At 28.3% G+C, this 13,107-nt stretch overlaps 7 protein-coding genes across 7 annotated transcripts; 6 read left to right on the top strand and 1 right to left on the bottom strand.

Moving 5' to 3' along the window:
• Positions 1 to 1,198: 1,198 nt before the first annotated feature.
• Positions 1,199 to 3,249, top strand: BX663DRAFT_517118 (ClpP/crotonase-like domain-containing protein). Its single transcript, XM_051528684.1, has 7 exons — positions 1,199 to 1,329; positions 1,385 to 1,432; positions 1,546 to 1,744; positions 1,830 to 1,955; positions 2,029 to 2,221; positions 2,305 to 2,487; positions 2,556 to 3,249. The coding sequence occupies exons 1-7, from the start codon at positions 1,231 to 1,233 to the stop codon at positions 3,169 to 3,171; spliced, it is 1,464 nt and encodes a 487-aa protein (XP_051380634.1). The 5' UTR covers positions 1,199 to 1,230; the 3' UTR covers positions 3,172 to 3,249.
• BX663DRAFT_517114 (uncharacterized protein) lies at positions 3,231 to 4,072 on the top strand. The gene is made up of 3 exons (XM_051528683.1): positions 3,231 to 3,360; positions 3,434 to 3,548; positions 3,649 to 4,072. The coding sequence occupies exons 1-3, from the start codon at positions 3,274 to 3,276 to the stop codon at positions 3,867 to 3,869; spliced, it is 423 nt and encodes a 140-aa protein (XP_051380633.1). The 5' UTR covers positions 3,231 to 3,273; the 3' UTR covers positions 3,870 to 4,072.
• Positions 4,073 to 4,257: 185 nt separating this feature from the next.
• On the top strand, positions 4,258 to 4,794 carry BX663DRAFT_553942 (RF-1 domain-containing protein; the record flags this gene model as incomplete). The annotated part of the gene is made up of 2 exons (XM_051531491.1): positions 4,258 to 4,491; positions 4,579 to 4,794. The coding sequence occupies 2 exons, from the start codon at positions 4,258 to 4,260 to the stop codon at positions 4,792 to 4,794; spliced, it is 450 nt and encodes a 149-aa protein (XP_051380632.1).
• Positions 4,795 to 6,161: 1,367 nt separating this feature from the next.
• Positions 6,162 to 7,805, top strand: BX663DRAFT_553941 (uncharacterized protein; the record flags this gene model as incomplete). The annotated part of the gene is made up of 2 exons (XM_051531490.1): positions 6,162 to 6,477; positions 6,544 to 7,805. 2 exons carry the CDS (start codon positions 6,162 to 6,164, stop codon positions 7,803 to 7,805), a joined length of 1,578 nt encoding a protein of 525 aa, XP_051380631.1.
• A 1,135-nt stretch (positions 7,806 to 8,940) lies between these two features.
• Positions 8,941 to 10,813, top strand: BX663DRAFT_562988 (uncharacterized protein; the record flags this gene model as incomplete). The annotated part of the gene is made up of 5 exons (XM_051531994.1): positions 8,941 to 8,950; positions 9,485 to 9,591; positions 9,681 to 9,804; positions 9,896 to 10,269; positions 10,410 to 10,813. The coding sequence occupies 5 exons, from the start codon at positions 8,941 to 8,943 to the stop codon at positions 10,671 to 10,673; spliced, it is 879 nt and encodes a 292-aa protein (XP_051380630.1). The 3' UTR covers positions 10,674 to 10,813.
• Positions 10,814 to 10,821: 8 nt separating this feature from the next.
• Positions 10,822 to 11,662, bottom strand: BX663DRAFT_517105 (CybS-domain-containing protein). Its single transcript, XM_051528682.1, has 4 exons — positions 11,489 to 11,662; positions 11,239 to 11,427; positions 11,140 to 11,160; positions 10,822 to 11,068 (listed from the first exon to the last, which is right to left on the bottom strand). Exons 1-4 carry the CDS (start codon positions 11,580 to 11,582, stop codon positions 10,917 to 10,919), a joined length of 456 nt encoding a protein of 151 aa, XP_051380629.1. The 5' UTR covers positions 11,583 to 11,662; the 3' UTR covers positions 10,822 to 10,916.
• A 775-nt stretch (positions 11,663 to 12,437) lies between these two features.
• Positions 12,438 to 12,974, top strand: BX663DRAFT_517102 (uncharacterized protein). The gene has a single exon (XM_051528681.1). It carries the CDS (start codon positions 12,535 to 12,537, stop codon positions 12,829 to 12,831), a length of 297 nt encoding a protein of 98 aa, XP_051380628.1. The 5' UTR covers positions 12,438 to 12,534; the 3' UTR covers positions 12,832 to 12,974.
• The last annotated feature ends 133 nt before the right edge of the window (positions 12,975 to 13,107 follow it).

Here is a 13,107-nt window from a genome sequence, read left to right as displayed (position 1 = left end):
CTGCTGATGTAAGAATCCATACACTTATTTCTCACATTAGTCTTACGGAAGGAGTAACATACGGATTATAAATTTACCAAGTCAGCTATGGAGTTCTTCTTTCATCTCTATCTCTTTTTCTTTGTAACCATGTCCAAGATACCTTTTTTTTAAAAAAAAAATAATATCTCATGTAATATTATCAAACAAATGCAAATATTAAAGGTAATATTATCATTTATAAATTATTTTTTCTAATTCACTTGAAGCTCATGATGTAGTATTAGGGCTATATTCTGTAATTAAATCTATTATGACTCATTGATGATACTTCGACGTTGTGTAACTAGTCCTTTTTAAACCATAATATCTTTGACTTCACACATATTTCCTTTCAATATGAATATGAATATGAATATATACATATCTATTAGTATATAAATATAATAGCCTATCGTTACTATCATGCTATTCATCATAATTTTAAAGATGATCATTATAAACCTTTACATTTTATTTTCTATTGTTTTTAAATAAATAAAGATAGCTACGACTATTGAGGCCCTTAAATTTAAAAGGAAAAAAAAAAGGGTTTCGTTAGTATCCTTCTTCCTCCCCTCTCGCTCCCTTTTTTTTTTTTTTTTTTTTTTTTTTTTTTTTTTTTGTTTACTATTTATAGTCATTAGGTTATTATTAAGGAAAAGGAACACAATTTTCTTTTTATTATTTACTATAAAATGCAAGATTAACTTAGTAACAATAAGCGGCTGTTGTACAAACTCATGTTAAAGTCATGAAGCATACACACACAGTAATAATCATTCATAATTAAATTCTTGGGCCCTTTTTTTTAAAAAAAATTACTATTTATGTTCTTACCTAATAATTTTAGTTTATAAAGTGATTTTTTTAAAAAAAAGTAATACTCGTAGTATTATATATCCACTTGTTGAATTAAATAAAATACAATTTACATTCTATATATTATAAATTTGAGGGTAGGGCAGGATGTTATTCAAAATATATAATATTGTAGTAGACAGGTGCTTATACAAAGAAATGAAACCTTTGTGTGTGTGTGTGTGTGTTTCCTTATAAATGTTGTAGCATACATATATCACATTATTAGAATATGAAGTAAGCTTTCGTACAGCGCCCAATCATAACTTTTTTTTTCTTTTTTTTTTTTTTTTTCTTTTTTTTTATATTCATATATAAAACTCTTTTACATATAACCACCAGAACCAAACCATGTTAAGTCGTTTAGCTTTATCAAAGTTATCGAGAATTTTACAAGATAATGTAAAGAATTGTATAATTAAAATGCCTCCATTCTATCATGTTCGTTCTGTACGTATTCTATGTATAAACATTAAAGTAGAATCATTAATCATCAATTATATAGATTTCAACAGAACAGCATCTCCATTTTGAACAAGATTTACCAGAAGTAGTAAATAGCGAAATACAATATATGTGTATATATAACTAGAAAAAAAACTATACTAGAAGAATGAATAAGCTTTTTTTTTTTTTTTTTTTTTTTTTTGGTATTATTATCTATAGGTTCATGTATTGCAGAGAAAGTTATCTGGAGCTCGAATGTTTATACTTAACAGACCCGAAAAATTAAATGCTCTCGATTTGAATATGATCAGAACTATTGGGCCACAATTGAAAGCTTGGGATGTATCAAAGTTAGCCAAAGTTATCATAATGAAAAGTGCTGGAAAAGGAAAATTTAGTGTAGGTGATGACATCTTGGGTAATGAACTATAGGATACTTGATTATTGCAACATATATAACTTGATTGATTGATTTTATGATGATTATTATTATTATTTTACAGATATTTTAGTTAAAGTTAAAGAAAAAAATCCAGATGCATTATATTTTTTTCAGGATAAATTTAGACTTGTACAAATGATTGCAACTTTGCAGACACCTTATGTTTCTATTTTAGACGGATATGCATGTAAAGTATATATATATATATATATATATATATATTTTAAATGAGGAATGGATATTAAATCTGTTTGAAATAGTGGGGGGCTCCTTGGGATTATTTGTGCATGGCCCTTTTAGAATTGCAACTGAGAAAACAATCTTTGCTGTACCAGAAGTAAGTTTAGGCGCATTTCTTAACTCAGGATCAAGTTTTTACCTATCTCGATTGGATGGTGAGATTGGGACTTATTTAGCATTAACAGGTGCAAGATTAGAAGGAATAGATACATTGTAAATATATCTTAAATGAAAGAAATGGGTGAAAGAAAGAAAGAAAGAAAGATATAGAGTTTAAATATATTCATCGATTATAGTTTTACGGGCATTACAACACATTATATACCTTCATCAAGACTAGCAGCGTTAGAAGATAAATTGATTGATCTTGAAACTTCAGAACATGAAATTATTCAAAAAGTATTAGAAAACTTTGTAGATAAACAAATCAAGATTGAAAGGATTGGATTTCAAAAGGAAATACGGGAAAGGATTGATAGGTATTGCATATAGATTGGAAAAAGAAAAAAAAAGTATTAAGTTGCTTTTTTTCTTTTATTATCATTAGATGCTTCGCTTTCGATAGCGTGGAAGAAATTATCTCAGCCTTGGATAAAGAGAAATCAACTACTTGGACAAGAGAAACAAAGCAAAAGATAGTATCCATGTCACCTACAAGCCTTAAAGTGACACTTAAAGCATTAAGAAAAGCTAGAAAAATGACATTTGTGGAATGTTTAGAGATGGAATTCGATTTGATTCAAAAGTTCCTAGTAACAAAGGATTTTCATGAAGGTGTAGAATCAGCATTTATAAATAAACCAAGAAGAAAACCTCAGTGGCAACCATCCCAAATATCGAGTATTTCGGATTATGAGATAGATCAACTGTATTTTACTGAAGCGTCACCGAATAGATTAAGTTTACTTTCTACTTTAGACTTTCGATCTTACCCATATGCTAGATATGGTTTGCCGTCTGAAAAAGAAGTACGTTTAGCGATTACAGGTAAAGGCCCCGAGTATGCTATTGAAGGAAGACTAAAAGAGAAAGAAGAGGTATTGGCATGGTTCATGAAGGGTCATAAAGGAAAATGGGGGGTTCGAGATAAAATTTTAGATATACTTGATCGCAAAACGATATCAACCAAAGAAAATGGTAGTGGCCTTGTATGGAAGCTTTAAAGTTTATTTTCTGTAAAAAGGAGTCACACTATGTATTCTATTAATTAGCTATTTTTTTTAAAAAAAAAAAAAAAAAAATAATAATAATAAAAAGACTTTATAATGTCAACTCATTATGAGATATTACAAGTAAGCGAAACAGCTTCGTTAGATCTTATTAAACAGCGTTTTCAACAGTTAATATTAGAAGTAAATTGTTGATTATTTTATATAATCAAATAAAAAAAAAAAGAATCTATAAATTGATCTGGTGTTACTTTAGCATCATCCTGATAAAAGTAAATCAAATGATGACACTCGGGCTCACAGAATTTTAAAAGCATGGGAAGTATTAAGGAATCCGACAAGCCGTAAGAATTATGACATCGAACTTCAAAGTAGTGTAACAGTTTATTTATTTATTGTGCGATTCTTTTGAAAAGAAAAAAAAAATTATGCTCATTCCCAATTTTCCTCTCACTCCAACTTATTCTGTAGGTCAACGAAACAAAAAGGATTTAGCTATAGGAGCTGAAGTTGATTTGGATGATATGGAATACAACGAAGATGAAGGATCATATTCGTATGTTTGTCGTTGTTCAGGTGATTACATAATCACAGAAGAAGAATTAAATGAAGGCATCGAAGTCATTGGCTGTAATAATTGCTCATTAAAGATTCGAGTTTTATATGACGTTGTTGAGAGTGATGAAGAATAAGAAATGGACCATATTTATATTATGATTTGATAATAATTAAAATAGATGACAAATGATAGTATAGAATTTATTTTTATTTTGTAAAAGAGAATGAGGAATCATTAGATGATTTCTTCAAATGAAAAAAAAAAAAAGCCAACAAACAAACAAACAAACAAACAATTTTTTTTTAACTGTTATTGCTTGCATTCACTATTTTAATTTAGGAAATAAACAAAATAAATAATTAAATAAGCTGATATAATTTATTGAATAACAACAAGGCTCAGCAACAAATAAAGGAGAGTGAGTTCCTTAAGAAGATATATAATGCGGAGGTTATAAAAGAAAACAATTGTTTATTTCATTTTATTTTATTTTTTTATTTTATTTTTTTAATTGAATTCTAATGTCAATCTTGACAAAATTAAATTTGCGTTTTCTTACCATTCCATCATCATCATCGTTTCTAAGAGCTTTATCAACCAGTAATGCGTTAAATTCAGAAAGAAAGAAGATCATTTTAAAAGATGAGGATTTAATTGAGACTTTTGTTAAGGGGTCTGGTCCTGGAGGACAATGTATTAATAAACGTTCAACATGTGTTGATTTACGTCATATACCTACAGGTATAAGAGTGCAGGTAACTTGCATAGATTTAATATATGTTAAACTAAAATTAGAAATATATATACATCTATGTATGTATATATACATATGCTTTCATTAGTGCCAACAGTCAAGATCTCTAGCGGATAATAGAGGTATTGCTCGCAAGTTACTTCGAGAAAAATTAGATGAACTTATAAACGGGCTGTTAAGTAAAAATGCACAAAAAGCAACCAAAATAGCAAAGCAAAAAGCACGTAGAGCAAGACGTGCAAAAGCAAAATATTCGAAAAAAGAAGATAATGATACTAATATTGAATCTACAACAGATGAATAAGCTTATTAAAAATAATAAAAAAAAAGAGAGAGAAAGAAAGAGAGAGAGAGAGAGGAAAGGGAGAAAGGAAACGTATTTTAATAAAATATACCAAATGGGAGAGAAAAGGAAGACGAATAACATGAATGATTATAATAGAAATGAACAGTATCTATATTGATAATATTATAGAATGCTCCTTTTCACAAAATGAGCATATATCCATTTGTATACTTTTTTTTTAAAAAAAAAAAAAAGCAAAAAAAAAAAAAAAAAAAAAAAAATGAATGAGAAAATAGCAGGGCTAGATAGTAAGAATTGAATAGAATAAAAGAAGAGACAGAGCCTAAGATTAATATTTATTAAAGCATTAAAATGAAGCTAAAGAGTTTCTATAATAAACATAGATGCATACATTAAAGAAGTCTTAATAATATACTAAATAGTCACATGAAATATTCTCCATGTGTATTGCATTATAGCTACATTTGTAATAATGTATATGTGTATTTATGTAATCTCTCCTATTACTCTTCTATTGTTTTGTCAATATATTGAGAAAACGAGGGCTATTTCTCCCTCTTTGTTTACAATAAATTAAACTATATATTATATGCATAAATAAAAGAGAGAGAGAGAGAAAAATAAGAAGAAATAAATATACTTTATGTTTTAAAGTAGGCTATTGCAAGCTTAATGTATATTAATATACATATTTATGTATATTAATATATTTGTAAGTGTGTATAAAAGTAAATTTATACCTACCTATCTACATACATACATACATATATATATACATATATGTATGTATGTGTGTATGTATATGCAGGTATGTATGTATATGTGTATATACTATACTCAAGTATTTATTTATATAAAAGTGAGTTGTATATGATTCTATGTAAAGTTTTATTTATTGACAGCTTATATGTGAGTATAGTATATAATTTATGCTATTATTTAAAAAGTACATAGATGCATATAATTACTCCTTGATTATCATAACACTACGACTAAAGACAGGACTGCTACATTGATCAAGTTCAAGTCTGAATCTATAGTGTATATAATACACATGCTATAATAAAATACATATAATCGATCCTAATAAAGAGAAGGAATGATTTTACTTGGTATCATATAATGGTAATGATTATATTTAGATGCGTATGTTATGTATGACACAGGAGCTAATAATACATGTAATGATATTTTAAAAAAGAGTAGAGGAATTCAGGAGAAGAATATAAAGCAAATAATTATGTAATTTGTTTATTAAAGCAGAAAAAGATATGCAAATTAAAAAGGTTTCTTTTCCTTTTTATTATTTATTTATTTACTTGTATTCTTTCTATCTATTTCCCTTTAAAAGAAAAAAAAAAAGAATGAAATATTCAAATCTTGATGAATTTAGTAAATACGCTTCTAGACTATCGCTTCGAAAAAAACCTAAAGGGTTTCATCTAAAAAATAATCCTTGGTCAACAAGTACACCAAAGTCTAATTTAAAGAATAATATTATAAACGATGATAAGCAAATTAAAAAGATAACGTTGAGAGATACAATATTAAATTTGTCAATCAAAAAAAGAATAGTATTTTACGAAGAAAGATATATTACATGTATGAGCTCGCAAACAGAATTGTCAGCTTGGATAAAATCAATTAAGGAAAAGGGTAAACCTAGTCCCTTAACAGAAGGTATAAACAACCATGTATATTTTCACAATTATGAGGGCTATATTTATATAAATGTATATTAATTAGGCTATGTACCTCCAACTCGATCAAAGTTTTCAGAATTCTTACATAATACCTTGTCTATTAAACAAAGAAAGCGAATGAACATATTCAGCAATCATGTAACTACTACTGCATCTACACCTAAATCTTCATTAAGTCATTTTTTTAAAAAGACTACTAATAACTTATCAACAACACATAAATTGAAACAACATCAACAAAAGCAGCATACCAATTCTGGGCCAACTCCTAGTCCACAAATAAAGAATAGTACAATGAACCAATCCTTTCGTAATCGTTTTTCACTAACTGCTTCATTTACTCGATTGTCCTTATCTTCAAAGAATAATACGTTTCTTAGAAATACTTTATTTTCAGAGGATAACAATGATATGTTAGCTTTAGATAAAATCAATCCCTCTCAGAATGCTAAACCTACTGATAATTTCAAAATATTAAAGCAGCAAGCTCAATTCTATCATGATAAACATATTCCCTCAGCAGTTCCACAACAAGAGACAATCAATTCTACTGTCGGCTATCAAAGGAAAGCAGTATCGAATCTTATCAACTATGGTACAACTGTTTTGATGAAAAAAAATAAAAGACCAAGATCGCAAGCTACTATCCTTCCTAATTCACCTTCTTCCATTTTTTTGGATAAATTGCAACAACCTCTATGCAAAAGAAGTTATAGCCAAGATAGCGATGATAGTAATAATAACGATCATTCAATAGCTAAACGATATCCGAATATAAACTTCAGAGAGCCGCAATATTGCCACAATTGTATTCTGCAGAACGCCTACATTTCAAGTGGGATTAACCAAAAAAAGGAAATGGAGAGCACTACATTGCATTCATCTACTCCTTTGTCAACAACTGAAACGGTCTTTTCATCCATATCTACTCCTGCTCTTGCTAAAAATAGCAAAGAAGTTGATTGTCAACTGGCGACGGAACAGAGACCTTCATTAACAAAGACCATCATAGTTGAGAAAGCAAAGAATATAATACAAACATCAATAGGGAAGAAAAGAGGTGATAGAGTACAAAAGGGCAATAAAAATAGTCATGAAGAAGCGAATAATAATACAAAAATAAAGGAAGAAATAAAAGTAAATCATGAACATTATTCTTCGATAACAGCCAAGCCGCATCAAAAGCAACAATTAGAAGGTCTAAGAAAGAAACGCAAATCTCTTTTAGTAGCTCCTTCTTTATCCACTTTACGACTTTTATCTCAAAAAACACAGTTATTAAAGCGTCAAAGCCTACGAGCTTAAAAATATATAAAAATAAATAAAAAGCATGTATTATATAACACTTGATAACAATTTTTTTTCTTGAATCCTTTTTTTTTTTCTTCAAGTAACCTATCTCCAGTTACTTTTTTATTTCATTTATATACTTTTTTACTTCTAACTATAAATGTGATATCAATTTGCTAGTATTCCACCTTCTTTCCCTTCTCCCCTCCCCCTTATTTATCCTAATGCCCCCCTTCTAATTTCTACAGTAGAATTATGGCTTTTACTTTGTTTGTTTGAAAAAATATAACACAATTACCAGTAGTTTTTATTTATTTATTAACTATTTAACTATCTTCTGTGCATATATTTTATAAATAGTATACAGCTTTAGAAAAGAAAGAATTATATATGTATATAAATGAAGTCTAACCTGGTTCTTTTTTTTTATACTTTTCAATTAAAGTGTCAAATTCACGGTAATAGAGTTACAAATACGATTCCTTAGTTTGAACAAATAGGTAGCCTAAAATTGAATGAAATAATGAAAGAGAAATATACTTTACATTTGTTCATCATTGCAATTTTTTTTAACCCACCAACTTATAAAATATATGGTATCAGTTGTAGATAGCTTTACTTACAATGAGCCGTTTTCATCAAGAAATAATAATCATACTTTTTTATTAAATTCCCCCCTCGTATGCTTTCATATTATTGTATACATACATACATGTACCTTGTTTATAACTAGATACCGAAATAAACAAAAGAAAGCCTTGATGATATATATACTGTAATAAGTAGAGTGTAAGAATTACTATCATCTATATATATATATATATATATACTCGCAGGAGAGTGAAATTTGGAAAAGAATACAATGAATGAAGTATATTGACATAGCTATAACTATATTTGCTGAAAGATAGCTTTTTAGGATATTGAATACAAATGCGATCGACAGTTATTTTTTATGAACCTTTACTCCTTCCCCTCACGATAAATACATCAATTGAACTCATGAACGTGTTAGATTATTATCACATATTAAAGCGTCTATAGTATCATAAGCTTTTTATTTTTAGAATTATTAGAAAATAGTATGGATTCACTATCAATAAAACTTGCATAAGCTATATGTGTATGTATATATATATATAAGGGACGAATGGATTCTGGTACATTTGGTTATAAAAATACTTTTTTTTTTAAATGGCAATAGTAATTAATAGTCGTTTCCCTCCCCTCCTCCACCCTCATCATCACCACTAATATGATTATCATATGAAAAAAAAAAAGATGAACAGCTTATCTTACATAATAATAATAAATAATCCTTATTGATTGGATCTCATGATAAAATATATACCCCAATTAATGGTTTTTTTTTCTTTCACAAGTTAAAATCATTCAATGCATCACGTGAACAAGTTAAAATCTTAGACTCATCTTCTATCTCTTTTTTTTTTTTTTTTAAAAAAAAAACATGCCAACAGAATGACGTTGCTTTTATTAGAAGAAAAATAAAACTGTACTTCTTTACAATTTTTCTTTTTTTTTTTCTTATAAATATTTTTTTTTCTTCTCTCTCTCCTACACACACACACACACACGTTATTTAGAATATAAGCATAAAAATGGGTATAAAATTAAATAATCATATATTGATATGATAGAATAGAACCTTATAACATTACAAAAAAAATATATAGATAAAATAACTCCAAGTCATGATGATGAGAAAAGATATTTAACTACAAACTCTCCCTTATTACCTCGTGGTATCGATATCTCTGCTTATGATTTTAAGATCAATGAGGTAGTAAGCCAAAAAAAAAAAAAAAAAAAAAAAATGTGTCGAAATTTATAGACAAGACTGTATATAAATATATATCTATTTTTCTATAGCCACCTATGGATCGTCCAGTTCGTATCTATTGCGATGGAATTTATGATTTGTTTCATTTTGGACATGCTAAAGCATTAGAACAAGCCAAGAATTCATTTCCCAATGTTTATTTGATTGTAGGAGGTAAAAAAAAAAAAAAAAAAAAGTGTGTGTTTTGATGGTATTCATCTATGTAAAAGGAGGGTACACTAAAATTGATGTATATGGACTGTAGTATGTAGTGATGTGGAGACTCATAAACGTAAAGGTAAAACGGTCATGACAGATATCGAACGTTATGAATCTGTTCGTCACTGTAAATGGGTGGATCAAGTGGTACCGGATGCACCATGGATCGTAACTCAAGAGTTCCTGGATAGATATCAAATTGATTATGTGGCTCATGATGCGGAACCCTATCAATCTGCAGAATCAGGTGATGTCTATGCCTTTGTAAAAGCTCAAGGGAGGTTTTTACCTACTCAACGTACAAGTGGTGTATCTACCTCAGATCTTATTACTCGCATCGTTCGTGATTATGATGCCTATCTTCGTAGAAACCTTGAAAGAGGTGTTACGGCAAAGGAATTAAATATTTCTTTTTTAAAGGTAAATCATTAAATAATAACGAGTAGGAAAAAAAAGAGAGAGAGAGAGAGAGAGAGAGAGAGAGAGTGAGTGAGTGAGAGTGAGTGAGTGAGAGTGAGAGTAGGGTTATAAATACTGAGTAGTTATTATAATGGAAATAGGAGCAGGAAATTAAAACAAAAAAATCGATTGATGATTTGAAAAATCAGATAAAGTATGCTATATTAGAACATTTGGGCACTTGGGAAGATCAGAGTCATGATTTTATTAAAAGCTTTGCTGGAAGATTTGGTGCAAAAGATGTAGTGGAAAAGTTTTTAAATAGTCGTAGATTAGTTTCTAGCTATACAAACAGTAATAAACGGAAAAGAAATTCCATTACTCATCAGGATAACAGCAGTGATTCAAATTCCTCCATTCAATAGTATAACACAATGACTTTCACTATACATTATACCTTAATTATTTATATACACATACATACATACATATTTATGTGATATTATATTATTATAGCATTGATTCTTCAACATATATAAATACAATTCTTTTATAAGAATTTATTAAAAAAAAAAAAAAAAAAAAAAAAACGGATTCACATTTAAATAATATGTGTGTGTATCTTGGTGTATATAGGGTGTCATTTTGAATAAATCAATAATCCTCTTTTAAGCTCCCCACAACTTGCTAATAAACGCAGTAAGTCCAATATCATTTGTATTGAATTGATAACTGGCAATAACAACACCGGTTGTAGTAAGCCACAAAGTACCCGTCATTAATTTATTTAAAATTACACTTTTACGAGCATTAAAATAATCTAAAAAAAAAGAAAGAAAAAAAAAATTAGTTCTACCCCGCATTTTTTCTTTAATCCCATTTTTTTTTTACCAGTGATACAAGAGTCCCAGCCTATCATAAAAAATAATAAATGATTTAGTCATTTTTTTTTCAGCATATCAACTTTAAATAAATAAATAGAAAAATTACCGATATGAAGATGAACAGGAAGTACAACACCTAAAAGAACATCAGTAACAGGTGAAGCACCAAGAGCAAGTTGTGATGCAATAATAGGAACTAAAGCAACGGAAGCAGCACGCTCAATGTCCCAATGATAAGAACCATGAAGACGATCGGGTTTATGTGTTGCAATAGCATTATTAGATTGAACAACAGCTAATCATGTTAAATTGTTAATTAAAAAAAACGAAATGTAAGTAAAATTGAAAGAACTTACAAGAATGAATCTTGACAAGACCCATAGGTTGTTGACGCATCATAAGACGAGTTGTAGAACGAAAGGCAGAAGTTGAAGCAAGACGAAGAGCCATTATTATATATTCAAAGAGTAGGGGGAGGAGGAAGAAGGGAGGATAGGGTTTATTTTAAGAAAAAGAAGAAGAAAAAAAAAGAAATGAAATTATTAACTAATAACTGTAAGAAGTATAAAATTTATGAGAAAAAAATCCCCTTGATCATTTTTGCACTATTTCGGGTAGACTCACTTCAGGTTGATGACGCAGTTTGTAAATGAATTGCTGTGGAGATTTTATGCGAAAAGCATGAGTTTGTTTCCCAGAAAAGCACGATATGTTGAGATATACACACTATTTCTACAGTCACGTTCTATATTTGTATATGCATTTATAAAAAAAAAAAAGTTGAATGCTTTGCATTTCGTAACATGGACACTGTTATAGTCTCTTCTTATGAACAGCAATAAAAAATGAGTAGATTAATCTTGTTTTTTAACTTGATTAAGAATATATAATATTATTGATTTCAATGTTCGATTAACTAACTTTATTTATCAACCGAGATTAAAAAAAAAAAAAAAAAAAAAAAAAAGACTTTAAAGAAATGTGAAGCGAGAGCAGAAGGAGTAGCTTATACATACATAAATACCAAAAATAGATAACTAATTCTAATATAGCAATTATTATTATTTATCTTGGATTGTTTCTTCCCTTTATAGAATGAGTAAATAAGCATTTATAAGTTTAAGAAGCCATGTTCTTATCAATAGTACATATAAACATGCTTTGACATTATTATATTTCTTGCTTTTCTTAGCTTCTCCTATTGTCTGATGACCTTAGTACTAGTACCCTGAATGCTGATAAATGTAACAGACTTGAATTTTTTTTTTTTCAAACTAAAAAATTTGGCATACACAAATTTGAGACCGACCGAAAAGCTGTAGTTAAAAAAAAATAAAAACAAAAAAAAAGCTTTCTTTGTTTTATTTTATTTTAAGATTATTCAATTCGTGATATTTTTACGATGGAAACGAGGAAAAATTTTGATCAAGACAAACAATTGCTTTTAGAAAAAGCATTAATAGGACTTGAACAACTTCATTCTAATTTAAATAATTTAAATCGTAATTTAGAAACGATCAATGCCATCGGGTTGCAGTTTGAAGCACCAGCTCATCTTTGGAGTAGCTTCCATAAAAGTATTAAAGTAAACGTTGAACCAGAAAGTACTAAATCGAATGCTATGCAAAAGGAACATTCAAAAACGATATTTGATAATACAACAAGATATTCTTCTTTAACTACTGAAGAAAGATTATAATATTTTCAATAACAGTTTTTTTTTTTCTGGATTTTGTTTTGTATTGATCGCAAGATTTTTCTAAATCTTATATACCTTTTTTTCTTGTATTAATTATTTAATAAATGTTAAATATTTAGAGAAAGGGATATGATGTAATCTTATTCAATTTTGATAACCATTAATGAATTATCTAGTTGATCCAAAACAAATTATAAGAAAAAAAAAACTAGGGGAAATAAATGATTAAGCATTATGAATGTAATGCAATTTTTAGTTTGTGCATCGAGTTTTTCA

Source organism: Cokeromyces recurvatus (assembly GCF_025118155.1).
Source record: "Cokeromyces recurvatus strain NRRL 2243 chromosome Unknown BX663scaffold_22, whole genome shotgun sequence".
In the NCBI taxonomy this organism is placed as follows: Eukaryota; Fungi; Mucoromycota; class Mucoromycetes; order Mucorales; family Mucoraceae; genus Cokeromyces; species Cokeromyces recurvatus.
This window is presented reverse-complemented; position numbering and strand designations above follow the sequence as displayed.

Bases quoted from the DNA above. Each gene is read 5' to 3' on its own strand.
- BX663DRAFT_517118 (XM_051528684.1), top strand. From the start codon at position 1,231: ATGTTAAGTCGTTTAGCTTTATCAAAGTTATCGAGAATTTTACAAGAT. The intron at 1,330-1,384 runs GTACGTATTCTA...TCAATTATATAG, and splicing joins CATTCTATCATGTTCGTTCT to ATTTCAACAGAACAGCATCT. The intron at 1,956-2,028 runs GTAAAGTATATA...TGTTTGAAATAG, and splicing joins TATTTTAGACGGATATGCAT to TGGGGGGCTCCTTGGGATTA.
- BX663DRAFT_517114 (XM_051528683.1), top strand. From the start codon at position 3,274: ATGTCAACTCATTATGAGATATTACAAGTAAGCGAAACAGCTTCGTTA. The intron at 3,361-3,433 runs GTAAATTGTTGA...GTGTTACTTTAG, and splicing joins TTCAACAGTTAATATTAGAA to CATCATCCTGATAAAAGTAA. The intron at 3,549-3,648 runs GTAGTGTAACAG...CTTATTCTGTAG, and splicing joins TTATGACATCGAACTTCAAA to GTCAACGAAACAAAAAGGAT.
- BX663DRAFT_517105 (XM_051528682.1), bottom strand. From the start codon at position 11,582: ATGGCTCTTCGTCTTGCTTCAACTTCTGCCTTTCGTTCTACAACTCGT. The intron at 11,161-11,238 runs GTAATTTTTCTA...TTTTTATGATAG, and splicing joins TCCTGTTCATCTTCATATCG to GCTGGGACTCTTGTATCACT. The intron at 11,069-11,139 runs GTAAAAAAAAAA...CTTTTTTTTTAG, and splicing joins CTGGGACTCTTGTATCACTG to ATTATTTTAATGCTCGTAAA.
- BX663DRAFT_517102 (XM_051528681.1), top strand. From the start codon at position 12,535: ATGGAAACGAGGAAAAATTTTGATCAAGACAAACAATTGCTTTTAGAA.